Source organism: Trachemys scripta, chromosome 3 (genome assembly GCF_013100865.1).
Source record: "Trachemys scripta elegans isolate TJP31775 chromosome 3, CAS_Tse_1.0, whole genome shotgun sequence".
NCBI lineage: Eukaryota > Metazoa > Chordata > Testudines > Emydidae > Trachemys > Trachemys scripta.
The window spans coordinates 117409082-117435414 of record NC_048300.1 but is presented as its reverse complement, the minus strand read 5'-3'; the positions used below and the strand labels follow the sequence as shown (position 1 = coordinate 117435414).

Sequence of the window (26333 nt, the reverse complement as noted above, 5' to 3'; positions counted from 1 at the left end):
TCACACTCTGGCCACGCCGCAGGTTTTTTTTTTTTGCTTTGCCGTTCTGGCCGCACCAGTTTTGGTTTGTTTTTTTTTTGTTTGGTTTTTTTGCTTGGGGCGGCCAAAAAGCCAGAGCCGGCCCTGAGTGTAGATATATCCTGAGTCTGTCTTCTATTGTGGTCTCAGTGTGTATTGTCAAATTTCTTCTCTCCCATAGTTAGTTGCAATGGGAGATTAACAGGGGTCGTGACATAAATGTATCTGACATGACCCCTATTGTGATCAACAGTTATTCCAACATGTTCTAAAATTGTAAGAAAGCAGTTGAGTGGAAAACGAGGTGCAAAAGTTCACAAATCTGGAGGCGTATGTTGGGTTGTCTGCTGTTCTCTGCTATGATGGTCTGAAATTATACTTTGCACACAAATGGCTTTTGCAGATTTACTATAGTGTGGTTTGCAATTTTGCTTAACTTTTTGCAGAGGCCTGCTGGAGTTTTTTCTGACTGCTGTGGTAGAATATAGCATCTCTGAAGGTGAATTGCAGAGCAACAATAACAACAATAAAATCAGAAAAAATGTTTAATACATGTTAAATCTTTAAGACTTATAGAGAGAGAGAGTATCAGATCTTCACTTTTTGCGAGGGGACCTGAATAGTAATTCCCAAGAGCAGGGAAGGATGAGGGAAGGATGCTGAATCTTAGACAATCAAAATAATATTTTCCCTATGGTTACTCTGACATTCAGCATACACTCTCTCCTAAAGTGAGAGAAGGCAGAACGGTAGCTGAGGTTACAGCCTCATGCATCATGATGTCTCAGGTCCTCCAGCAAAGAGTAGGAAGTGAGGTATTCATATTACCTTAGATGGAAAAACAAATTGAAGAAAACAATGTTTAAAGCAGACTTTATATGTCATAGAGAACCAGTTAAGAGCAAAACTGAAAGGTTTGGGGTGGTTTTTCTCAGTTTGCTTTTTCAGTCATGTTGCTTGTAAGAAATAATAGTTTTATTAAGAAAACAGTGGATAGCTTCAGAACTTCTTAAAATAATATTTGTGGGCTAAATAGAGAAGGAAGATACAATATTGACTAATTATAATGATTGAGTTTATGTTGGGGTTTCTAATTTTATGTATTTATTTATTTATTTGTTTATTTAATTTCAGGGACATCACCCAAAAGCTCCTTATTCAGTATCTAAACAGTGGGGCTCTTTCTTTGTGGACAGCATCTCAGGATTGGAAAGTGCAGAGGAAACCTTAACTAACACATGGTCTTGCAAATGTATCAGTGCTTATAGCACTATTGCAATTCCAAGACTTGAAGCAATAGCAGGTAAGGAAGACTGTTCTTATTAGTGAATATTTAAAGTGTCCAGAAGTAATGCTTTTACATTGTAGATACTACCTTGAGAGAAATTCTATTTTCAAAACTCATCAAAACTAATTTTCCTGATAACACTCAACAGTAAACGGCCAGTCACTATTAATTATTTTGATGGTTATTTTCATAATAGTTGTAGGCTGGACTAGTTTGATTTTCATGGGTGCCTTTAAATATTCAGACTTTTATCTGATTCTCTTTGGTTTGACAATGGGGCTGGACATTTACTGAAGGATTTCTTCTATTTCTTGGTTTTTGCCTGGTCTTTCTCACAGAATTTTGCTACTTCTGCTCTTAGTGCAGAGCAAAACTAGGAGATATACACACAAGCTAAGTTAGCCTTTAAAAAAAAAGCCAAAACTATTTGTTTCAGTTGATTTATCTTTTCTGGATCAGTTCACCTCTTTATCTGCAAAACAGGCCTGTCACCAGCAGTGGCAGTATGCTTTAACCCTGACCTAAAAGGGCTACCTCTCTGGAGATGAGAGGCAAGTTCAGACTCAAGGTTCATGCAACCATTTGTCTGTCTATTGAGACTGCCAACAAGGGTGCCAGTTTTGGTGGATTTTTGATATTATCACATGCCTAACAGAATCTGGACTGAGACCACTAACTCATTTCATTTTGTTAACCAAGCAGCATCTTATATGAATAACTTTGCATTCACAGTAGACTTGAGCTGGATTCAAAAGGTTGATGACCTACTAGTAGTGGTGAAGAGTTCTTCTTCCATTACCAGTCCTAGTCTAACCCATTCAATTTCCATGCTGAATACTCTTAACTCTTCATATCTTAAAGGAGTACATAGGTCATTGAATAAGTGTTATGATTCATTCAAAAAGTGCACCATTTAAAAGCCTCTTGGCTCAGTGTTGAGTCTATTTCATGCATAAAAAGAAAGAATAACTAGTCTGAGGCCTTGGCTACACTTGCGAGTTGCAGCGCTGTAAAGCCGCCCCCAGCGCTGTAACTCACTCCCAATCCACACTGGCAAGGCATTTGCAGCGCTGTATCTCCGTGGTTGCAGCGCTGCATGTACTCCACCTCTCCGAGAGGAATAGCGAGTGCAGCGCTGCAGCGCCAGTGTGGCCGCCCAATGCGCTGTGAATGGCCTCCAGAATTATTCGGCAGTATCCCACAATGCCTGTTCTAGCCACTCTGGTCATGAGTTCAAACTCTACTGCCCTGGCCTCAGGTAACCAACCATGTGACCCACCCTTGACATTCCCCGGGAATTTTAAAAATCCCCTTCCTGTTTGCTCAGCCCGGCATGGCGTGGAGTGCTATCAGCGAATCTTTCCAGGTGACCATGCCTCCACGCACCAAGCGAGCCCCAGCACGGAGCAATGGCGAGTTGCTGGACCTCATCAGTGTTTGGGGGGAGGAAGCTGTCCAGTCCCAGCTGCGCTCCAGCCATAGGAATTACGATACCTTAAGGAAGGTATCAAAAGACATGATGGAAAGGGGCCATGACCGGGACGCCCTGCAGTGCAGGATTAAAGTGAAGGAGCTGCGGTGTGCCTACCGCAAAGCCCGCGACGCAAACGGCCGCTCGGGTGCTCCCCCCGCGACCTGCCGATGCTACAAAGAGCTGGATGCGATACTTGGGGTTAACCCCACCTCCACTCCGAGCACCACCATGGACACTTCAGAGCCGGTGGGGGGAGGGGAGGAGGAAAAAGAGGAGGAAAACGGGAGTGATGGTGGTGGATGGAGACACCCCAGAATGCCTGGAGCCATGCAGCCAGGGGCTCTTCTCGAGCCAGGAGGAAGGTAGCCAGTCGCAGCGGCCAGTACTTGGTGGAGGACAAACAGAAGAGCGGGTTCCCGGTAAGCGTTTTTTTTTTTCGGGAAGGAATTTTTTCAGTGCGGGCTCTTTGGGAGAGGAGGATTAGGCATGCATGCCTAGGTGCGGAATAGTGCATTGATGTGGTTTATCACATCGCAGTAATCGGCCTCGGTAATCTCCTCGAATGTCTCATCCAGAACGTGTGCAATGCGCTTGCGCAGGTTTATCGGGAAAGTCACCATGGTCCTTGTCCCAGCCAGGCTAACGTGTCCGTGCCACTGTGCCGCGAGGGGTGGGGGGACCATTGCTGCACACAGGCAAGCTGCATATGGGCCAGGGCAGAAGCCACATTGCAGTAGAAGTCCCTCCCTTGCTTCCCAGGTCACCCTCAGCAGCGAGATATCATCCAGGACGAACTCCTGTGGAAAATGTTGGGACAGTGTTCAGTGTAGGTACCCCCTGAAGCTGTTGGCTCTCCCCAAGGCACAGAAACCCAGAGGACAGTGCAGCCCTGAAACAATCAGTCCCCCTTACTCACCATTTTGAGGCTCCCATTGGAGATGTGTGCTCTGTTTCGGACGGAAAAATTATGCTATTGTGTAGACCCTGTGTGTTTTCTACTCCTTAAGTGCGGGGGGAATCATTACTCTGTCTGGTATAAACAATGCTGCCTCCGTTAAATGTTGCGTTTTGCCTATACAGCTGCATCAACCTTGAGACCTCAGCCATCCCTCTTATCGCCTGCTCAGAGACGGCAAAGACGCAGGAAGAGACCGCGAAAAAGCAAAGAAGACATGCTGCAAGAAGTGATGTGGCAATCTATTAAAGAGAATGAGAAAGCATGGAACTGGAGGGAGAGAGAAAGCAGTATCCACCAGGAAAACGCAGCGCACCGGCAGCAAAGCACTGATAGGTTCATAAGTATCCTGGAGCGCCAAGCAGACGCTATCCAGGAGCTGGTAGGCATGCAGAAAGAGGAGCAGTACCGCTAACGCCACCCCCCTCCCCCAGCCCTTGTCCCAAAACTCTTTCTGTTGTGCCCCACTGTCACCGCCAACCCACTTTCTCCAACTTCCGTGTTCTTCACGCCACCCGCTGCCTCCAACACCAGTATCTTCACCACCCAGCCCTGAAAACCACAACCCTTACCCTCTGCACTCAACCGCCATCACCATGCAGTATAGCTGTCCTGAAGTGCAGCACTCACTGCACAGCACACCAGACAGGACATACACGAATCTGTGATTGTACCATTCCCCACTCCACCCCCTTGTTTCTTTTCAATAAATAATTTTTTTTTCTTTTCAATAAATGGATTCTTTGGGTTTGAAAACATTCTTTATTATTGCATAAAGTAAAAGACTCCTTAGCCCAGGAAATAAACAGGCACTGCAAATCTGCTTGTCTGCTTAGCAAACACTGATTCCTAAAGATTAGAACTACTGCACTTCACTCCCGTGCAGGGCACCAGATATCACTGCTGGTTTTCAGCCTGAAATTGCTCCCTCAAGGCATCCATAATCCTTGCAGCCCCGCGCTGGGCCCCTGTAATAGCCCTGCTCTCTGGCTGTGCAAATTCAGCCTCCAGGTGTTGAACCTCGGAAGTCCATGCCTGAGTGAAGCTTTCACCCTTCCCTTCACAAATATTATGGAGGGCACAGCACGCGGATATAACCGCGGGGATGCTGTTTTCGGCCAAGTCCAGCTTCCCATACAGAGATCGCCAGCGGGCCTTTAAACGGCCAAAGGCACACTCCACAGTCATTCGCCATCGGCTCAGCCTGTAGTTGAACCGTTCCTTGCTGCTGTCAAGGCTCCCTGTGTAGGGTTTCATGAGCCACGGCATTAATGGGTAAGCGGAATCTCCAAGGATCACAATGGGCATTTCAACTTCCCCTATCGTGATCTTCCGCTCTGGGAAAAAAGTTCCTGCCTGCATCTTCCTGAACAGCCAAGTGTTCCGAAAGATGCGTGCGTCATGCACCTTTCCGGGACAGCCTGTGTTAATGTCAATGAAACGCCCACGGTGATCCACAAGCGCCTGGAGAACCATAGAGAAATACCCCTTCCGATTAACATACTCGGATCCTAGGTAGGGTGGTGCCAGAATAGGAATGTGCATCCCATCTATCGCCCCTCCACAGTTAGGGAAACCCATTTGTGCAAAGCCATTCACTATTTCCTGCACGTTACCCAGAGTCACGGTTCTTCTGAGTAGGATGTGATTAATGGCCTTGCAAACTTGCATCAACACGATTCCAACGGTCGACTTTCCCACTCCAAACTGGTTTGCGACCGACCGGTAGCTGTCTGGAGTTGCCACCTTCCAGATTGCAATAGCCACCCGCTTCTCCTCTGGCAGGGCAGCTCTCAATCTCGTGTCCTTGCGCCACAGGATGGGGGCGAGCTCCTCACACAGTCCCATGAAAGTGGCTTTTCTCATCCAAAAGTTCTGCAGCCACTGCTCGTCATCCCAGACTTCCATGACGATGTGATCCCACCACCCGGTGCTTGTTTCCCGAGCCCAAAAGCGGCGTTCCACGGTGCTGAGCATGTTCGTGAATACCACAAGCAATTTCATATCGTATGCGTTACGAGGCTCGATAGCATCGTTGGACTCCTAACCCTCACTCTCACTGTCACTTTGGATCTTAAAGAATAGTTCGACAGCCAAACGTGACGTGCTGGCAAGACTCATCAGCATACGCCTCAGCAGTTCGGACTCCATTTCCTGCAGACAGATCGCGCTGCACAGAAACTGTTGAAAGATGGCGCCAAAGGTGGACGGAAACAAAGGGATTTCTGGGATGCGAAGCGATGCATCACGGGGCATTGGGACAGGACCCAGAATCTCCCGCACCCACACCCCCTTCCCACAACCTACGGCGCCAGAATGGGAAAAGGTGCTCTGTGGGATAGCTACCCATAATGCACTGCAATTGCCGCAAATGTGGCCACGACAATGCGCTGGGCAGCTGTCAGTGTGGACAGACTGCAGCACTTTCCCAACTCAGCTGCACGAAGTCAGGTTTAACTCACAGTGCTGTACATCTGCAAGTGTAGTCAAGGCCTGAGAGAGAATCCCAGAGTTGCCAAACAAAGTTAATTCTACAGCCATTGCCAGCACATAGGCTGAATTACTACTCACACTTACAAAGGGCGATAATGTTTAGTAATCAGCTAACGATACCACTGAATAGTTCTGTTCTGTGCCAGTATATTCTGAGAATGCAGCTACATTATAAGGATATTACAAAACAATTAGCCCAATACAATGTAACTTAATTATATTCTATCCTTGCTGCAGGCAAAGTTTCTATCATTCCAAAGTTAAGTGACCCAATTACCTCTAGCTATGAAAAGAACTAAGGGAAAGGAAACCTCCGTGAAGTTCCCCTCACAGAGTTTTCCCTGATTCAGTCTAGTGGGTAGGGTTTGCGTATCCTTTGACAGCATTTTTGCCTTTGGATGCCATGGGTCCAGGGGAAATCTGCAGGGTCGGCCCTGTTTTGGGGCTACTTTCCCCACTGCAGTTCCCTGAAAACACAGCTCTTTTTCCTGGGCTGGCAAAGTCTTGAAGGGAGATTTCCCACTTCAGATGGTGGGGGACAGCACAAAGGTTAAGGCTGCTTTGCAGGCCTTAGAGGGCAGTGCATTGCACACTGACTCTCCCTCTCCCAGGCCTTCTCCACCTGTGGATTCTCAACACTGCAGAGTAGGGTGACCAGACAGCAAGTGTGAAAAATCAGGACGGGGGTGGGGGGTATTAGGAGCCTATATAAGAAAAAGACCCAAAAATCGTGACTGTCCCTATAAAATCGGGACATCTGGTCACCCTACTGCAGAGGGTTCTCTGTGGTGTCTGGATCCTGGCCACATGGGGCGGAAGAATTGTGTGTCATGGAGGGTTCCCTCAATGTGGTAAATATTAGGGAAATGATGACTCTGGAGGCTAAGATGTAACCCAGGCACATGAGCTAAGGGAAAAATCAGAACCAACATTTTTAAACTTGTAACTGCACATTATAGTAGAGGATAAGTAGAGCTGTATAAGAACTTTATACACTTCTTCAAAGAGAGAGTTTTTAAAAGGTCCATTCATTATTTGATGTTGGGGAGGTCCTGACCCCACTGCAGTGACTTGTCTGACTGACTTTAGGACAAGCTGTGTAAGTCTTGTTTGTCTTGGCTGGCCTAACCTTGATTTTTTGGCAGAGATTGTAAGTTCTGGTTTTGCTGCATTTGTTTTGGAATAACTAGCTAGACGACCAGCTATACGCGGTTGATGTGCTCTGGAGTGTTTTCTTTTTCCACGCCAGTATGCTTGTTCCTGTCATGTCACAAACACATCGGCCATGCCTGAAGGACATTATCATTTAAACGCAAAGATCTGACAGAAATGTTCATGGAAATCCAGAGAATGACTTTGTCACAGGCTGGCTGCCCTTTAAGGGTTCAGCCTGTGACAGATCAGCTACCCTCCCTCACCACCAGCTGATCCTAATCGCCTGGAGCTCACATGGCTCAACTTAGATATCAGACCCAGCTGCTGGGGGAGAGCTGGAGATTTCCATAAAGAGCAAGGTGAGCTTAGCTGGAGTCAGGAGACCCAGAAGAGAGGAGATGGGGAGTGTCTTCTCTCTGAGAAGCAGCCTGAGGGAAGGCTGAGAAGTGGAAAGGAGAGAAGAGCAGACAGGGTGAGTTGGAAGCCTGATTGGAGGCAGGTACCCTGATGAGCTGCAGCCTGCCTGAACTCCTGTGGGAGGGGAGGAGTGGGTCAGCCCCTGGCTATTGGGGTTGTTTGAGGCACAAGAGCAAATGCTGAGTCATGGGGAAAGACTATGAAGGCTGAACTGTGCCTGTGAGGAAGACAAGGCCTGTTGAGCCTGGTGGGGCTAAAGATTCAGTTCTCACATTTTTAGTTGGATTTCAATAAAGAATTTTGCCTCCCTGGAAGGACCAAGACTTTGCAGAGTGGTCTGGCTGAAGGGACAGGACATTTGCAGTTGGAGTAGGCTAAAAGACAATGGGAAACTGAGGCAAGGGTTCTGCAATACCACATCTGGCCAGTAGAGGGCAAACTGAAGTGGCAACTCTGCCAGAAACTTGTGTACTGTTTTTTCATAGATTCATAGGTTCTAGGACTGGAAGGGACCTCGAGAGGTCATCTAGTCCAGTCCCCTGCCCTCATGGCAGGACCAAATACTGTCTAAACTATCCCTGATAGACATTTATCTAACCTACTCTTAAATATTTCCAGAGATGGAGATTCCACAACCTCCCTAGGCAATTTATTCCAGTGTTTAACCATCCTGACAGTTAGGAACTTTTTCCTAATGTCCAACTTAAACCTCCCTTGCTGCAGTTTAAGCCCATTGCTTCTTGTTCTATCCTTAGAGGCTAAAATGAACAAGTTTTCTCCCTCCTCCTTATGACACCCTTTTAGATACCTGAAAACTGCTATTATGTCCCCTTTCAGTCTTCTCTTTTCCAAAATAAACAAACCCAATTCTTTCAGCCTTCCTTCATAGGTAATGTTCTCTAGACCTTTAATCATTCTTCTTGCTCTTCTCTGGACCCTCTCCAATTTCTCTACATCTTTCTTGAAATGCGGTGCCCAGAACTGAAGACAATACTCCAGTTGAGGCCTAACCAGCACAGAGTAGAGTGGAAGAATGACTTCTCGTGTCTTGCACTAACAGATGTGTTGTGAGCATCCCAGAATCATGTTTGCTTTTTTTTCAACAGCATCACACTGTTGACTCATATTTAGCTTGTGGTCCACTATAACCCCTAGAGATCCCTTTCTGCCATACTCCTTCCTAGACAGTCTCTTCCCATTCTGTATGTGTGAAACTGATTGTTCCTTCCTAAGTGGAGCACTTTGCATTTGTCTTTTTAAAATAGTGAGCAATATATCCAGAACAGGGACAATATTTTAGTAGAATTGGTTGATACTTTTTAAACAATTTTTTTTCTTTTAAAAAAATGACCTTTTTTTACCAAAACAAAATTTTCCGTCAAAAATTGTCAGCATTGTTGAAATTTTACATTTTATTACAAAAGCTTTTGGGGTTCTAAATTTTCATCAAAAACCCTGTTGAACATGTTATCGATAACAGGGTCTTTGTAAATGAAAATTTTCCATAATGTTTTTTATCATTTTTAATTTTTAAAATAATTGGGAAAACATGAAAAAATTGGGGGGAAAATATGGGTGTGTTTTGAAAACTTTGAAACAACAGCAACTTTGAAATTTCAATTTTTATCATCAAAATAGGTTTGACCAGCTCTACTATGCCTTTTAGGAGTTATACCTAAAGATTTTACACATGTAGAAGTAAACGGTTCAGTATTCAGTTAGCAAAATAGCTACATTATAAGAGCCATTTATCAAAGAGTATTTATAGGAAAGGTCTTTTAAAGTAGGTGCTGCTGTCAGAGCTTTTGCTTTATCCCATACAATCAAAATATAAAGCTAGTTGTATGTTTTAATAGATAAAATGATTCCTTTGCTGAAGAGAATAGTCTGGTGGCATCTTTCAGTGATGGTGTCATATCTCCTTCAAAAAGAGTTTTGCTTCATCTCTATCCCCATTTTATAATAATAATACTCTTATATAGCTGTCTTTCTATTTCAATAAAAATCATTGTTCTTTTTACTTCACTATCCTCACTTCAGAGATACTGAGGTTTTAAATGACAGTGGCATGGTGTGAGTTCAATAGTGGGGACAGAAATTCTAAATTCTAAGCTTGGCTGTGATACTGAGTATGTCTACACTGCGATAAAAGACCCATGGCATGGACATGGCTGGCCCAGGTCAGCTGACTCGGGCTCGCAGGGCTTCAGCTGCGGGGCAATAAAATTTCAGGGTAAACTTTTGGGTTCAGGCTAGAGCCTAGGTTCTAAACGCATGGCTACACTAATTAAAAACCAGCAGTTGGCCCATACCAGCTGACTTGGTATTGCAGGACTCGGGCTAAGAGGGTGTTTAACTGTGGTGTAGCCATTCGGGCTTGGGCTGGACCCAAGCTCTGGGACCTGCTCCCCTCACAGGGTCCCAGAGCTCAGGCTCCAGCCAAGCCTGAACATCTACACCTCAGTTAAACAGCCCCTTAGCCCGAGCTTGAGTCAGCTGGCACAGGCCAGCTGCAGGTGTTTAATTACAATAGACATACATAAGACCCCACAAGGGGAGAAGCTCTTAGAGTCCAGGCTCCAACCTGAGCCTGAACATCTGTGCTGCAGTTTTATAGTCCCACTGCCAGAGTCCCGCAAGCCAAAGTCAGCTTATCTGGGCTCTGAGACTTGGTGCCATATGGTTTTTATCATAGTGTAGACACTACCACTGACTCAGTAGCACTTACCCTCAGTTTCCCCATCTGTAAAGTAGGAATTGCTAGGTATTTTTATTATGTATAAATAAAATGCTACTTAAAACATTTCCTTCCAGATTCAGATACCTCCCATCCTCGTTTCCTCTCTCTTCAACTCTCCCCTTTTTTCAGACTAGCTTTTTAAGATGTTAACTTTAAGTAAAGGTAACTTTTGTTTTTTCCATTCTGTCTTCCACCATAGTACCAGCTTCAGTGTGGAGCATCTTTAGTCGCTCCTCCAACCATCTGGCTGAAAATGACAGCAGATAATAGTATGAACATCCCATTCTCTTCAGCAATAATCTGGGTTGCTCATTGGTTAAGAAAGAAAAGATTCTCTGCCTTTGGATTTTAGCTGATACTATCATTGCCTCTTAAAATAGGACACCTGTCTTAATATTCCTTAATCATAAAACAAAGAATCATAGACTATCAGGGTTGGAAGGGACCTCAGGAGGTCATCTAGTCCAACCCCCTGCTCAAAGCAGGACCAATCCCCAACTAAATCATCCCAGCCAAGGCTTTGTCAAGCCTGACCTTAAAAACCTCTAAGGATAGAGATTCCACCACCTCCCTAGGTAACCCATTCCAGTGCTTCACCCTCCTAGTGAAAAAGTTTTTCCTAATAGCCAACCTAAACTTTGTTTATTGTTAGAATTGCCCAGAAGACAAAAATAAATAAATAAAAATAGTATTATGTGGTGAACCCCATGTATCTATTTCAGTTTGCAATGAAACTGAAATAAAACTGTGAAAGTGAAATAAGTGTTATTTTAAGATATTATCATCTTGACTTTTAAGCATTTTTAAGGAAGTCAACTAAATAGGAGAGTTGCATTCTGAATTGTACCTTTGATAAAGTAAAGGGGAACTGAGATAAAAAATAATTATACTTATATAGCAGCTCAGCTCAAAGGGGCTGAAATCACTTCTATGAGCTAATTCTCACTTGCTTCCCCTAGTAGGTAGGGAAGTATTCTGAAGATGTGGAAACTGAATCACACAGAGGTTAAGTGACTTGTAGTCAAGTCCCTTAACCAGGAGGTCAGCCCTACAGTCCGTGCTCTTTGTGTCCTTCCTCAATTTCGATCTCCGTCAGTTTCCGTTCATATTTTCCAAATAGAAGAATGGTGGCGGCCATATTTTCAAAAGCAGCCTCCAAAATTATATGTACAGTTTTGCATACCAGTTTGTACATACAGATTAGAGGCTTTGCATGTCTGAGGTTTTGCATAAACCTGGGTGTGTAAAATATCACCTCCTTTTTCAGAGGCTGTGTTTCAGTCACTTAGAAAATATGGCTCTGACATCTTGTGTGGTGTGAGGGGTCTCTCATTCTCACTTTTTGCTGTTGACTTTTGATCATGTTACCCATTATCCATTTAAATATATACATGTCCTGTTCAGTGTAGCTATTCCATCAACAATAGCCGGTATTATATATGGAGGATGTCAGGTCTAAACAATATATTACTTTCAAGCGAAGTATTTTCTTATTTCAAAAGGCCACTAAATGCCAAACCATTAGTAGTGCCAATGCCACTGTTTTTAATTTGACCAGGAGACTAATATTTTTCTTGGTCCCAAGGTCTACAGCAGTGATATAAACTGTCATGATTTTATTGTGGATCTCCTTATATTTGATGTTTTTCTTATAGCCCTAGCTCCTGGAATCCTGTGTTATATAAGAGTCTGAGACTGAGTTCTCTCACTCACTCACGCTTTTTAAAAAATTTCTAGCTCTCATGGTTGCAGAGAAAAGTTTGAAAATGTGAAACCTAAAGGCCCCAAGCCTAGAAGCCAAATAAAAAGAACTCAACATTTATTAGTTTTTACAAAATCTCAGAATTTAGGCCAATCTCAAGATTTTGGGGCCTGTCTTATAACTTTTGAATGCTTGAGGTTGGGAGTACTGCTACAGACAAGGAACAAGAGAATGAGCCACCTGGAAGCTTTAAAATAGGTGTGGTTTAAAGAAAAATTAGTGGAAAACCTAGATATTTTCTGGGTGTAACCTTTATTTTACATTTTATAGCTGTTCTTTTAAAATGCAAACATTATTTTATATTCAGACACGCATTTCAAATCCATTCTCATTTGGGTTTAGGAGGATAATGCATATATTTGGAAATCTAACAAACCATCTAAAATCCAGTCATGCTGTGCCCATGTAAGTGCATAAGTATTCCTTCATGCCTTATCATTATTGCAATTAACTGATGGAAGAGCAAGATCCCAGTTGGTGGTATAATTTGTCAAAGCCATCTCTTTAAAGATGCCGAAGGGGGTATATTCTGTCTCCCAAAATATGCAAAGGGTCTAGGGGGGTCACTCTGCTTGTTGTGTAAATGTGATGATAAAATTGCCACTGAACCGTGTCAAAGAAGCTCATGTTTCTGCTTAGAGCTGCAACTTATGGGTGCGATAGAAAACAGAAGACAGATGTACCTCGTATAGTAGAAGTATTCTAGATTGCACCTCATACATCTGCACAATTCTATATTTTGCACCAAAAAATAACCGTTCCACATCTCTCCTTCAGTAAATATTTAATAGCTGAGTAGTCTAGAGAGATCTCATATTGCAAAGAAGTCATTAATTTTACCATTTATTGACTGGTATGCTCAGAAATTTATCATAAATAATTAAGACTAAACTACAGTTGTCAACATAAACAAAGTACATATTATGAGGCATTTGTTCTATTTTTTTTCAATTACATTTCTTCAATTAAGGTCCATTGAAATTAATGGGAGTCTTTCCAGTGCCTACAGTGGGGTTACAAGCCTGTACTTGCTCAGATACTACAATGTGAAGGCCCTGTAAATACTTAGATAAATAAATTGCTCGTTCACTGGCAGAATCCATTAATCTGAAGTGTATCCCAGTCATTAGTGAGGTTCAGCTGTATATTTTTTAGTCTCCAAGTACAAAGATAGAATGCTTCTCTACAGTATTGACCTGTACCTAACTTTTAAAAAAAGGTTGCGCAAATTTAGACCTTTCTTATGCTTGAATGGTAGTTTCCATGGAAAATCCTGAAAGATTATTTTTTATAATGGAAGCACTGAGGGAAGAAAGGCTTTTTTAAATAAATTACATGATCTGTTTAGTGAACAGGATCATTTCAGATTTCTGATGTCTCTGTGGGGGTTTTCCTACAAGTGGATAAATTGTCATCAAAAAGAAATTGCTGCAGAGGGGCTGTGTGTTTTAAATATATTGCCAGTACCTTGCTCTGAAGCATTGTTTGCATACATCTGAACTGAAAAGCATCAGCTGTGATATAGGGCTGTTTTGAATTGTTGTAGTTGTAGTCTTGATTTGAGAGATATAAAGAGTGCCACACTGCAGATTACTATTTAAAAGAAAATAAATTTGTTTTCTCAAATGAAAATTAGTGCTGAAAACCACAATAAACTGCTTTTTGATAAAAGCAAATGTACATTAAAACTGGCTTGTAAAGAGTCTTTGGGTCCTTATTAAAGAAAATTGTTGAACTATTTGGTATGATTCTTTGAGAATTACTTTGAACATAAACAGTAGGTTTCCTTTTGTTTGTATTATGATTTATTAAATCCTTTTGGCTCCATATAGATGTATTGACTTGTGCCCCTGGAGTTATCAAATTATGCATAACCCTAAAGATTACTTCCTCGCCAATGACTGACAGAAATGTTCCTGTAATCTTTCTTCTGCACTGTGACATGTCAAAGCATAGCCACCTCTAAATGATTAAAGGGGTAAACATATGAGCAACTCATTAAGGAGGGAGAACCACTCAGTTATTTCCACTGTAATGTTATTCTTCAACTCAGGCAGTATAATTTCATTTTCAGGCTGTAATTGGGTCCTGACTGGATCCCAGAGCAGTAGGATGGTGCATATCCTTTAACCAGACTTGAAGAATTGTTTTTCTCAGTATCCTAAAATTTTACTGGAAATGGTTACAGCCTTTATCCCGTCCTATCATAGAACGTACATACTGTGGGTTGGTATTCAGCCTGCCCCTCCTTGATTAACAAGATAACTCAAAACAACTCGAGGACAAAGCTTCTCCCAGTCATGGCTCTTGTCTAGGATTTCTCCCTTTATGGCTTCTCAGTCACAATCTAGCAGTCTACTCCTACTTCCCTTATATCCAGGGTAGCATTAATGAACCCCACCTGCCCCAATCAGTGAATAAGAATCAATCAGAATTTCCCAGCAGGGTTCCAACTCCTGCTGACAGGGTTTGCCACTCTGTTACAATTACTTTCTACAATTAAGTCTTCAGTGCAGACTTAACTCATGCTCAGCTACTGTTTTTTCCCTTAACATGCTCTGTGTTCACACATCCACAGCCTCTATCACTGCCACAAGGCAAGGCAGCCACCACTCCCTGAGCTGTAGGGAAGAACCCAAGGTACCTTTTAACATGTATTGCTACTTTGAGGTAACTGCAATAAAAATATACAGTCACAGGCAGTCACAGCAATCCAGATGTTATGGTCTTCCAGTTCTTTCCCGTAAGCCCCCTGGACATTCATGCCTGTATACCACTTTGTCGTCTACCTGTGCTCTGGCCCCTGACCAGAAGTTGACTGTCAATCTGTATCCACACGCCATCCCACCTGAAGTTTACAGATTGTCTGCTTGCAGTTTCTCCAGCTTCATCCATCTCCAGCAAGACAAAGTCCACTAACAATCCCATGGAACAGTGAAACTCTTACTTAGGCCAGGTGTGGGTTATAATCTTTTGCAGCATTGATATGTCAGTGAGCGGTGAGATGAGGTGTGGTGACAAAAGGTCCTAGCGTAGATGCAGTTCTACTGACAAACGGTGCATTTGCTGATAAAGATTATTTTGCTTGGGGGTGGGCTGAAATAATCTATATCACTCTTTTGCTGGTATGAGTTGGAACCATACTAGGAGCGCTGTGCCAGTGTAGTGTACCTGCAAAGCCTTCCACGTGTAGACCTGGCCTTAGGTTTCAAACCTTCAACTTCATTTCTCTCCCCACCCCCTCGATGCTCAGACACTGCCTTAGTGCCTGCAGCTGAGTTTTTAGTGTCCGCCATTAAAACCTTGTTAGGTAGTTCTACAGGCTGACTCATTCAAGCATTTAAAGTCAGATAAAGATAGAAATACACAAGGTTTCTAAAGAACTTTCCTCTCTCCGTGCTTTTTTTTTTACCATACAGATCATTAAGAGAATGTTATTTTATAATTTTTGTTTGACTCATTTTATTCTATATTTAGTTATATTAGTTAATTTCAATTTCTCTTTTAATTTATATATATCCTAAACAAGAAATATACTGAAGAAATTTATCTCTTGACTAAACCTCATCATCTGCACAGAATTTGAATTACATAGGAGATGGAAAGTGTGAGGGAGAATGTTCCTTTTGGACCAGTCTGCTCCTTGGCCATTCCACCTTTTTCCCCACAGTACATCTTTGGAGAGAAAAACAGAAGCTACATATTGTGCTTGGCTGTCTGTCTTATTTCCATATCCCGTCACCCCGCCATTTCCGTGTTTGGTTGTCTTGCATTACATGTCAAAAGGAGACATCCAAACCAACATGTGGTATCATGTTCAGGCTGGACTTACCCAGGATGCTTCAAATGCTGAAGGCATCCTGTTCTGACTGATAAATAGTCTGCATTTTTGCCTGGCTGGTATACATTTTAATAATCTCCTGCCACTTGACTGCACTCCCATTCAATTCTACCTTTCTGCTGCTGGCTGGTCATTGTCTTCTCCTTGAAGTGTGAGAACCTAGCATACTACTATACTATGGATTGTGGAACATCCAATATCCAAAACATGTCTGGCATCAGCATTTCAAAGAGGAGCAGCAGCAGCAGACAGGTAGGCAGGGAAGGAGGGCATATATGAGTCTAGCATTGGGATACTTGCCCTAAATAGGGAACACACCAGCAGATGCAACTGCATGAGGAACATACCTGCACCCAGGACCAGCACTCAAGTGGGGAAAATAAGGCTGAATGCTTGCCTGCTCAAATTGGAGAAGGAGACAAAATGGGGGTGTCTGCCTGGGATGGAAAGATGGGTAAATGAGTGTCAAAATTGTGGGCTCTGCATTGGGGAAGTGCACAGTTAGGGGTCTAGAGAAGAGTGTCTCTGCTGTGAGGAGGGTGGTTGCAGATAATTGCAATAGGTCACTGTAATTTGTGTCGCTCGGGGGGAAATGTCTTTTTCACACCCCTGAGCGATGTAAGTTAGACTGACTTAAGCGGTAGTGTGGACCTGCCTTTGGACTCAGATTTTTAAAGGTATTTAAGCATTGCTGCTCTCAGTGTTGGGGTGCCTAACTGATTTAGGAACCTACATCTAATTTTCAAAAGGGCTTTAGGCACTTAGGGTCTGGGCCTTAACCTACTTTGGACCTCATTTCCCTGTCTGTAAAATGAGGATAATAGCACTTCTGTACGTAACAGGGATGTTGAGGATAAAATCCATTACTTATTGTGAGACATTCAGATACTGAGGTGATGAGAGCCATATAAGTAGCACAGAGAGATATCTTTCAAAGGATACTTACACATTGATTATTAAAATCCATAGTGATATTTTCTAGCCTGCATATCACTTTGGGGAGGGTGCCAAAACATTTTTTTCTTCAATTTCTTTGTGTTTTGATTCATTAAAAAATTAGGAAGAACTTTGTTTGCATCTGGCATGTTTTTCCTTAACTGCTAGGAAATCTGATTTGCTCCCCCTTGGTCCTCTCTCCCCCTACTTTTTTACTTTTCAGTATAAGGGTGTGCATGCAGCACTGGTGACTGTCATAGCTGATAGAAAGAATGTTTCACTCTTGCTGACTTCAGTGTTTCAGAAGCTTTGTTTTAACAGGGCAGACACCTGATCTCCTGTTTAGGAAAATCAGCACTGGAACCTGCTGAAGAGAAATAATCAACATCAGATAAATCCATTTCTGATTTTGCTTTTTGCCACTGGAGTGCTACAGCTCTTTGAGTGTTATGAAACAGAAGTAGCTCCTCTAATTCATGGAAATGAAGAAGTTTGGTGTTTGAAAAGACCTATCCATGCTATATTTTACATGTAGAAAGACTACTCCCAGTAGAGAGAAGGTGGGTGGAGTAATATCTTTTATTGGACCAATTTTTGTTGGTCCAATAAAAGATATTACTTCACTCACCTTGTCTCTCATATCCTGGGACCAACACAACTACAATCTTCATACAGCTCCCAGTAGATCATTTGGAAGTTCCCTCATTCTGCAATGACAGTTCAGCTAAGCATGTTATTCCAGTAACACCATTTACTACTTTTGTCTTCAAACTCATTTTTATTTAAAAATGGAATATTTTCCACCTTTTTCTTCAACAACTTTTAAATCTAAGCAAAGGTGGCACTATGTGGGGCAGATTGTCAGCTGGTGTAAATCTTCATCATAGCTCCATTAGAACTATAACCATTTACATCATCTGAGGATTTGTCCCTATCTGTATAATAATATCACCTGGAGATAAAACCCTATGGTATGGGTAAATGGTTTCAGGACTTGCCACTATTCAGCCTTTTGATTAATCTTTTGAAGGCCTTCCTGAGTGATTTCCTCATTTAATAATTTCCTGTTAGAGTGACAGGTTTTTTACTTTTTCCAAAATAAAGTCCACAGTTAAAGGGTTCATTGAAGTATCTATATAGTTGATGGGGATTTCTGTATAATAATCTGGAGGATATTTTTGGGAGGAGTTACAAGTTCCCCCTGCTGTTAACTATTTAAAGTTGTAACAGTTTTGTTTGCTCTATTGACTGGAATGGCATTGACCTCAGAAAAGGAAAGGAGAAGGAAGTTCTGTTTTCTGAACGGCTTTCTATTCCCCATGAGGAACGCTGCTGTAGCAGGGTTAAAAAATGTTGGCTCTGCCTGTATGGGTCAATAGTACAAAATGATTCATAACTTTCCTCCGTATACTTCAGAAAAAGTCTGTTTTTGTCTCGGACTGTGTTTTTCATTGGAAAAATACCTTCCCATCTGCAGAGCTTATTTAAGATTATTTTGGTTTAATATACCAGGTTATTCCTAGGAAATCTCAGAAAGGATTGAGACTTAATACTTAAGTTTACCCAAGTAGGCTTTGTGTCTAGATTAGGTTATAATTGTCTTCTATGCATTTACTTGAATCTTTTACTAATCACTCAGAATAATACTCTTTCTTTCTCTGTGGATATGGGGCTGCAACTCCAACAACTTTAAAAAAATAAAAATAAATAAACAGCCTGTGACTCTGATCTGACTAGTTTGTGAGATGTACCAGCACAAAGTGACTGATAAGGATTCAGAGATCCCTATCAACCTCTTAATAAATGTGGTATCCCTGGGCATCACCTAAAACAGTGTTTTTAAAACTTTTTTTCTGGCCAGGAAGGAAGGGTTTGGGGTGCAGGAGGTGGCTCCAGATGGGGGGGGGGGCTCAGGGCTGGGGCAGAAGATTGAGATGCGGGGTTGGGGCGCAGGCTTACCTTGGGCAGCTCCCGGGCAGCAGTGCAGCGGGGGTCAGGGCCGGCTCCAGGCATCAGCAAAACAAGCAGGTGCTTGGGGCGGCACATTTCTAGGGGCAGCATTCTGGCACCGGCCATCATAGGCACCGACTCCGGGGCATGGGGAAAAAGTATCCCTGCCGCCCCAGCTCGCCTCCACCCGCTCCCCTGAGCGCACCACTGCCGCTCTGCTTCTCCCCCCTTCCTCCCAGGCTTGCCGCATGCTAAACAGCTGTTTTGCGTAGCAAGGCTGGAAGGGAGGAGAAGCCGCGCGGGGGGGGATGCTCGGGGGAGGCGGCGGTGGTGGAGCGGAGGTGAGCTGGAGCGGGGAGCGGTTCCTCTACCCCCCCGTTACTTCCTGCGCCCCCACCCTAGCTCACCTCCGCTCCGCCTGCTCCCCTGAATGCACCGCTGCTCTGCTTCTCCCCCGTCCCTCGCCTGAGAGGGAGGGGGAGAAGCGGAGCGGCAGCGCGCCCAGGGGAGCAGGCGGAGCGGAGGTGAGTTACGGCAGGAGGTCGCGGGGGGCCCCGCAGGAAGCAATGGGGGGGGAAGAATGCGGCATACCCAGGGGAGAAGGCAGGGCTGGCGATTTGGGGAAGGGGTGGAGTTGGGGCCAAAGCCGGGGGCAGGAGGCCACAAAAAAAAGGGGGGCAGCCAAAAAATTTTTTGCTTGGGGCGGCAAAAATCCTAGAGCCGGCCCTGGCTGGGGTGCAGAGACAGGCTTCCTGTCTGTCCTGGCACTGTGGACCACACTGTGCCCCGGAAGCGGCCAGCAGCAGATCCAGCTCCTAGGCAGAGGTCCACAAACGGCTCCACATCAGTCACACCTGCAGGCACTGCTCCCCCACCCCCAGTTCCCATTGGCCGGTTCACCAGAACTGTCCAATGGGAGTGCGCAGCTGGTGCTCGGGGCAGGGGCAGCACGTGGAGTCCTGTGGCCCCCCTGCCTAGAATCCGGACCCGCTGCTGGCCGTTTCTGGGGTGCAGCACGGTGTTGGAAAAGGTAGGCACTAGCCTGCCTTAGGTAGGCAGCACTGCCGATGGGACTTTTAACATCCTGGTCAGCGGTGCTGACCAGAGCAAGGCGACCCAGTATCTGACATGCCGCGACCCAGCACTGGGTCATGACCCACGGTTTGAAAAATGCTGATCTAAAATATGTTAGCAGCGGAGCCTAGGTACTGTAATGAACGTTTCCATCTTAATAAGTGGAATTTCACTTACAGTGATCACTATTAAAAACTTAATCATTACCATGGCATTTGCAGCACTATTACTGTATTATACTCCATGTTTTCTAAGTAAACTAAGTATGGGAATGCAGAAATGACTGGGTGAAGTTCTGTAGCCTGCGTTATTCAGGAGGTCAGACTAGGTTATCACAATTTTACCTTAAAATGTGTGAATGCTGTCATTAGTTAGTTAGTTGGTTCATGGTAATGATCAAGTTGCTAAAGTTACTTACAGAGTAAGCAGTGTTCTTCACAGTTCACTTGAACTTTGCACTTACCACAGCTGATTTGGGAGTAAAGAAGAGAGACATATAGAGTCATGATAAAATATCTTCTGTTGGTTTTCCCAGAAATGTATCCCCTTTTCTCAATTAAGCAAACACAGTGAAATGAAAGAGGATTTCATTACCTCAACCCTCGTCTGGATAAATAATAAAATGAAAGTAAATTGCAGTCCAGTTCCTAGTTCACATTGCAAAAACCACCATCACCATTGGCACTAACTGGCCTCCTTTGGGCAATCTGAGCTGAAAGGACAAAAATGAGTGTCTGCAGGATCTACTTCTTACTGACCATTAACCTCAGGAGGAAGATGAGGGACAGAGATGTTGTGATTTTCCCAGTGCCATCCAGCAAGTGGGTGGGTGGCAGTCAGAAACTGAAGCCAGATTTCCTATCTCTCTCTTCCATAATGAAAAAGCAGTGCTGATTTTAAACAATAAATAAATATAGGAATTAAGTCACCTGGCTGTTACCATCTCTTAAATCTGACTTACCCCTTGTAAAATAATGGAACAAATAATATGAGAAAAATTAGTAGATATCTAGAGGGTAGTGCAAACCTGAACAATGAGCATCTCATCAGACAAACCTGGTAACCCCTCCCAGCTTGGTATCATCAGCAAACTTTATAAGTGTACGCTGTATGCCATTATCTAAATATGTGGAAAGATTCACTCTCACTGCCCAATCTGTGGAGAAATCTGTTCCTTAGAGAAAAAGTACCGGTAGATTTCACTTTGTAAAATGCTCAATCCAGACCTTTTTCACAAACACATAATTTACCCAAACAAGAAAATACTAAAATATTGCATAATTGGGGGGAGGGAGAGGAAGAGGTGGCAGGAATAAAACTGCAAGTTCCCTCTTGTTTTTGCTATACATAAAGTGATGTTTTTATAGTAGTGGTAATGAGTGAGAATATCCCACTTATGCATAGTATAACTTTCATTAACACAAAGGGCTACATTTTCAAATGTGGGTACCTTTTTTTCACCTCCAAAAATTTATTTCCCATCTGTTACCTAGGTAAAACCTATATTTGCATGAACAAATGAGTTTTTGGATGTGCAGAATTGATTATCCTGTGGGCTTGTTCATGCTTAGTGCAAGCAAATGTTCATTTTCATACACAAAAATAAGTTTTACACATGCAAGGGATGCATGAACAAATGTTATTGGCGCCATGTAGGTGACCTTATTTGAGAAGTTGGTCCAGTGTTTGTGTGAGCAGTAGATAGACAACCCTACCCTTAACGCCTAGCCTTTTCACAAAATACATTGTTTTGTGTTTAGCATGCATGATGTCACATTGTTGCAAGCCATTATACATCTTGTTACCTTTTGAAGATGTTTTTGTGTTCAGTGTTTGTTTCTAAAAACGAATTTATCAATAAATATCAGCAAAGTTATAAGGTTGAGCCTGCTGATAAAAAATTTTCCTGCCATAAAAAATCTCCGCCCGCCGCTGCCCCCGCCCCCTGACACACACACACACACACACACACACACTCAGGTCACATTCATGTTGCTCCTTGTCAATTTTACTCTTGGGAGAGACTCAAAGTTGACAGCCAAAGTGAAGGAGATAAGGAGCAAAGGGTAAATGTGTCAAAAAATTCTCTATAATCCTTCATTTCTGATACTGAGAAATGCTGAGAAATTCCTGCTTTGGGGTTGTTTTTTTTTTTTTTACTTTTTTGTTGTTTTGGAAGCTATCAACAGTAGAGCCAAGAGGCAGTAATTTAATCTGGGCCATCAGCAGACTAGAAATTCAACCCATCTGTCCTTCAACTGTTCTCAGGGCTGGCTCTAGAGATTTGTTGCCTGAAACAAAGTGGAAAAATGTATATCCCTGACTGTCCACAGTTACTCATACAATAAAACAGTCACTATGGAATTCATTCATAGTAGTTCCATTCTCCTTTCCCCCTGTACTCTCTGCTATATCTGTACAACAGTGTGCATTGTTGTTTGCCTTCATTTTCATTCTCTCTGGTTTTGTCAGCTTGTGTCCTTTCCTATAGTTATCTGTGGGTTTGGGAGCTGCTTACCTGAAGCAGCTTTTTGTCCTGTGTAGTACTGGCTCTCTTATGATTGGTAAGGGTCCTTAAGATGGAGCCCCATTAGTGCAAGTAAGAGGGGCTGCTAGCAGGATGTTCTGGGAGAAGGCCTGTTGTATTAATTTAGATGGAATATATGGGCCTTGAGCATCAAAGGTATTAACTTAACCCAGTTACTGTCTAACCTTAAACAGTGTTAAACAAGGTTTGGGGTTTGGTATACAGAACATAAGAACAGCCATTCTGGGTCAGACCAAGGGTCCATCTAGCCGAGTATCCTGTCTTCCAACTGACAGAGACCTCAGCCCACTTAGTGTCATTGCAAACACACCATTAAACATCATTTTTATCTTTTATTAAAGATACAGAAAAATAAGGGGACAAACAGTTAAAACATGAAATGTAATGTATTAAGTAAAGCTTTCATTTCAACACCATCACTTCTTCCCTCTCTCTGTAGCTGGAATGAACTTTTAGAAGGAACTTCCCCCTGTTCTCTCCCCCTCCATAGTTGATGGTCTCTTTGATAGTATTACAGATGGTAATAACTGTCTTTTCAGGGAAAAGAGAAAAAGTTGAGATGGGCTGAAGCTGTAATTGTTGCTATTGTTAAAGTCCAATCCTGTTTCCTAAAAGACAAGACAAAACATACACACACAATGGGAAAGAAAAGATCAGCAAAAATAGAATATGCAGCCTCTGTCTCTAGTGTTGATTTGCACTTGAAGCCTGGAAAAACACAGGCACAGCCTTATTAGCCACTCTGAAATCTGGCAAATTTGTACAAGCATCGGTCTATTTAGGGCTTTACATTTTGCTGCCTTTCTGATCTCAGGCTTTCAGCAGTGTTGCAAAATATACAGTCTTGGCAGACTAATCCAGACTCTTATGGGAAGGCAAAAAGGAGAAGGGTAGTCAAAAGAAATACGGTGAGGAAGAAAAAGGACACATGGCAGGAGTGGCAGGGAAACAAAGTTTCACATCCCAGGTGATGTTTGGGATTTAGCCAAAGCCAGTGGAGGTGGCAGTGTCATCTGAGTCCCGCTCTCTGGCCCAGTCTGGTCAGTACATCTCTCAGGATTATAACAGTGATGGTCTCAGGTCCCAGGAGAAGTTGGGGGTGGCAGCCATGATGATGAGACTTGCTCCTTCCCCTTCTCTTGTCTTTCAGTCAGTCAGAGCACCCTGTGCTTTGCCTCCACCTGTCCTTATTCCCCCCCCCCCCAAGTGTCTTTTTAAGGACCCCAAAAGGGAGTGATGAATAGAATAGCCCGCTTCCTCACTATTTTGTCAACCAGTTAGGCATAATTTCTGACACACCGTTTTTGAGTCACTGATTTCTGGTCCCACATTTCTCTTGTTTACTAGGCATGATTTTAAAACAGTCCTTGAATTATATCAGTAGGCCTTTTTGTTTGGATGAACCTAGTCTTTTTGACTCCCCTTTGCACCTTTTCTCCACATTCATTGTTATAGGTTATTGTGACATTTTATGAACTTTAACTCACTTTTCACAGTTGAGCTCACAATTAGAGTAAATTGGCAGACCCAGTTATTACACCAGGCCCCTTGATTCTGGATTTTACTCCCTCCTGTGGCCTGGAATAGCCCAGTATAGTCTACAAAAAATACCCCACCTTTTCACCTGAGTTCTTTGGGAAGAGAGGGAGTTGAAGTTTGGGGGGCAGCGTCAGGGCTTTATTTCATTATTTATTTATTCATGTGTGTCTCTGATTATAGTCTCTGTGATTTATATGAGCATTCATTTGTAATTGTTTATTTACTATAAATTAGATTTTGGCCAAAATGTTCAAACCTGACTGCCAGAAGTAAGGCTCCTAAAATTCCATAGTTAGGCACCTAAATATACATTTGGCCTTATTTTCAGAATTGCTAAGCATTTACAAATCCCATTGAAGCCAGTGGGAGCTGCAGAAACTCAATATCATTGAAATTCATATCATTTATATTTAGAAACCTAAATATGGATTTAGAATTTAAGAGAGGCACACAAATAAAATAAATCTTATTTAGTCAGGAGAAGAGAAGACTGAGAGGGGACATATTAACAGTTTTCAAGTATGTAAAAGGTTGTTACAAGGAGGAGGGAGAAAAATTGTTTTTCTTTACCTCTAAGGATAGGACAAGAAGCAATAGGCTTATATTGAAGGGAGATTTAGGTTGGACATTAGGAAAAACTTCCTAACTGTCAAGGTGGTTAAGCACTGGAATAAATTGCCTAGGGAGGTTGTGGAATCTCCATCATCAGAGATTTTTAAGAGCAGGTTAGACAAACACCTATCAGGGATGGTCTAGATAATACTTAGTCCTGCCTTGAGTGCAGAGGACTGGACTAGATGACCTCTCAAGGTCCCTTCCAGTCCTATGATTCTATGAGAGCCACATCTTGGGTTATCAGGCTATGTTACAAGGGTAGTTTCACAACCAGAAGGAAAACAGGTGAATGAAAATGAAGGCAAACTGAAAAATAAAATACACTATAGTAAACAAGGAGTGCAGAGATAAAGTAGACAGAAGAGAAGGACACACAGTGAATGAGTATCTCAATGGTTGGTTGGTTGGTTGGATGATTGTGTATATTAAAGACATCCAGGGTGACAGAAGGAATAATTTTTGATGCAATTCATTATAAAAACAAAAAGTAAATATATGGCACAGCAAACAGTTTAGGGACAGGAAGTGAGTACCATTATATCCATCTGCAGGGTGAACACAGAAAGACAGAATTAAATACCTGAGTTGGAATTGGGCCAGAATACCAGAGCCTGAAAAAATAAATGCAACTCTATCATCCTATCTAAAATAAAGACTGGAACATAAAGAAAATCCCATCCACCCTTTGGAACTCCCTCCCCGACCCAAACAAGAGGGCACCAGGTTTGTTTGCGTCTGCACATTTGGATGACACATATCCTCCACTCTGACTGCTCTGGTCCTAGGAGCAACAGGATATTGAATTGTGTAAGAATTCTGCTTTCCAAAAGCAGGATTGTTGTCAGTGTCAGCAGCCGCAGTCAAGAAGTGTGGAGGGATGATATGGCATGTATTGCAAATTAAGGCAACAGTTGGGCCTAATTATTTAATCCTTGACAAAGCATTCCTTTATAATTAAAAGCAGAAAATGCATTTAATACTTTACTATAAATACTTTCCCCATTCTGGAGGAAATCTTGACTGAGGTATCTTAGTAATATAGTTTAATTACAATTCAATCTCATCTTAAAACCTATATTTCTTTTCTGCTTTACCTATGCTCCTTTTTTCTCCCTCTTCTACTGCTTTTATAATTCTCTGACTATTATTTTCTTTAATTGTTTTCTCTTATTTATATGGTTTAACTGTAACTCTGGTATATAATTCTGAACCTGAATTTTGTGGTATGCGTGCAATAAAGGTCTCTGTAAAGTTAATTATTCTCAGTAAAATATTTATACAAAGTTTACTTTTCTAGACATCAGTTGTTATAACAGCTCTGTTACACATACTAGATCAATATCTGCCTTCACTGACTCTTTTGTATTCTCTGCTAGGTACTTATTAAGACTACATGGGTTGTCAGTGAAGGCAGAATTTGGTCTTACACTCTCAAAATGAGGGGTACTACTACATTTCTACTATGTAACCTAATACATATGATTTTATTAATAGTTTCTAGAATGAATCAAAATACTAATGTGTTAAT

At 42.6% G+C, this 26333-nt stretch overlaps 1 protein-coding gene across 1 annotated transcript in view; it reads left to right on the top strand.

Moving 5' to 3' along the window:
- NT5DC1 (5'-nucleotidase domain containing 1) overlaps positions 1–26333 on the top strand; it is a 277652-nt gene that overhangs the window by 192210 nt on the left and 59109 nt on the right. Inside the window, exon 11 of the mRNA XM_034765827.1 lies at positions 1153–1321. Coding sequence (XP_034621718.1) covers positions 1153–1321 — 169 coding nt within the window. The remainder of the gene's footprint in view (positions 1–1152; positions 1322–26333) is intronic.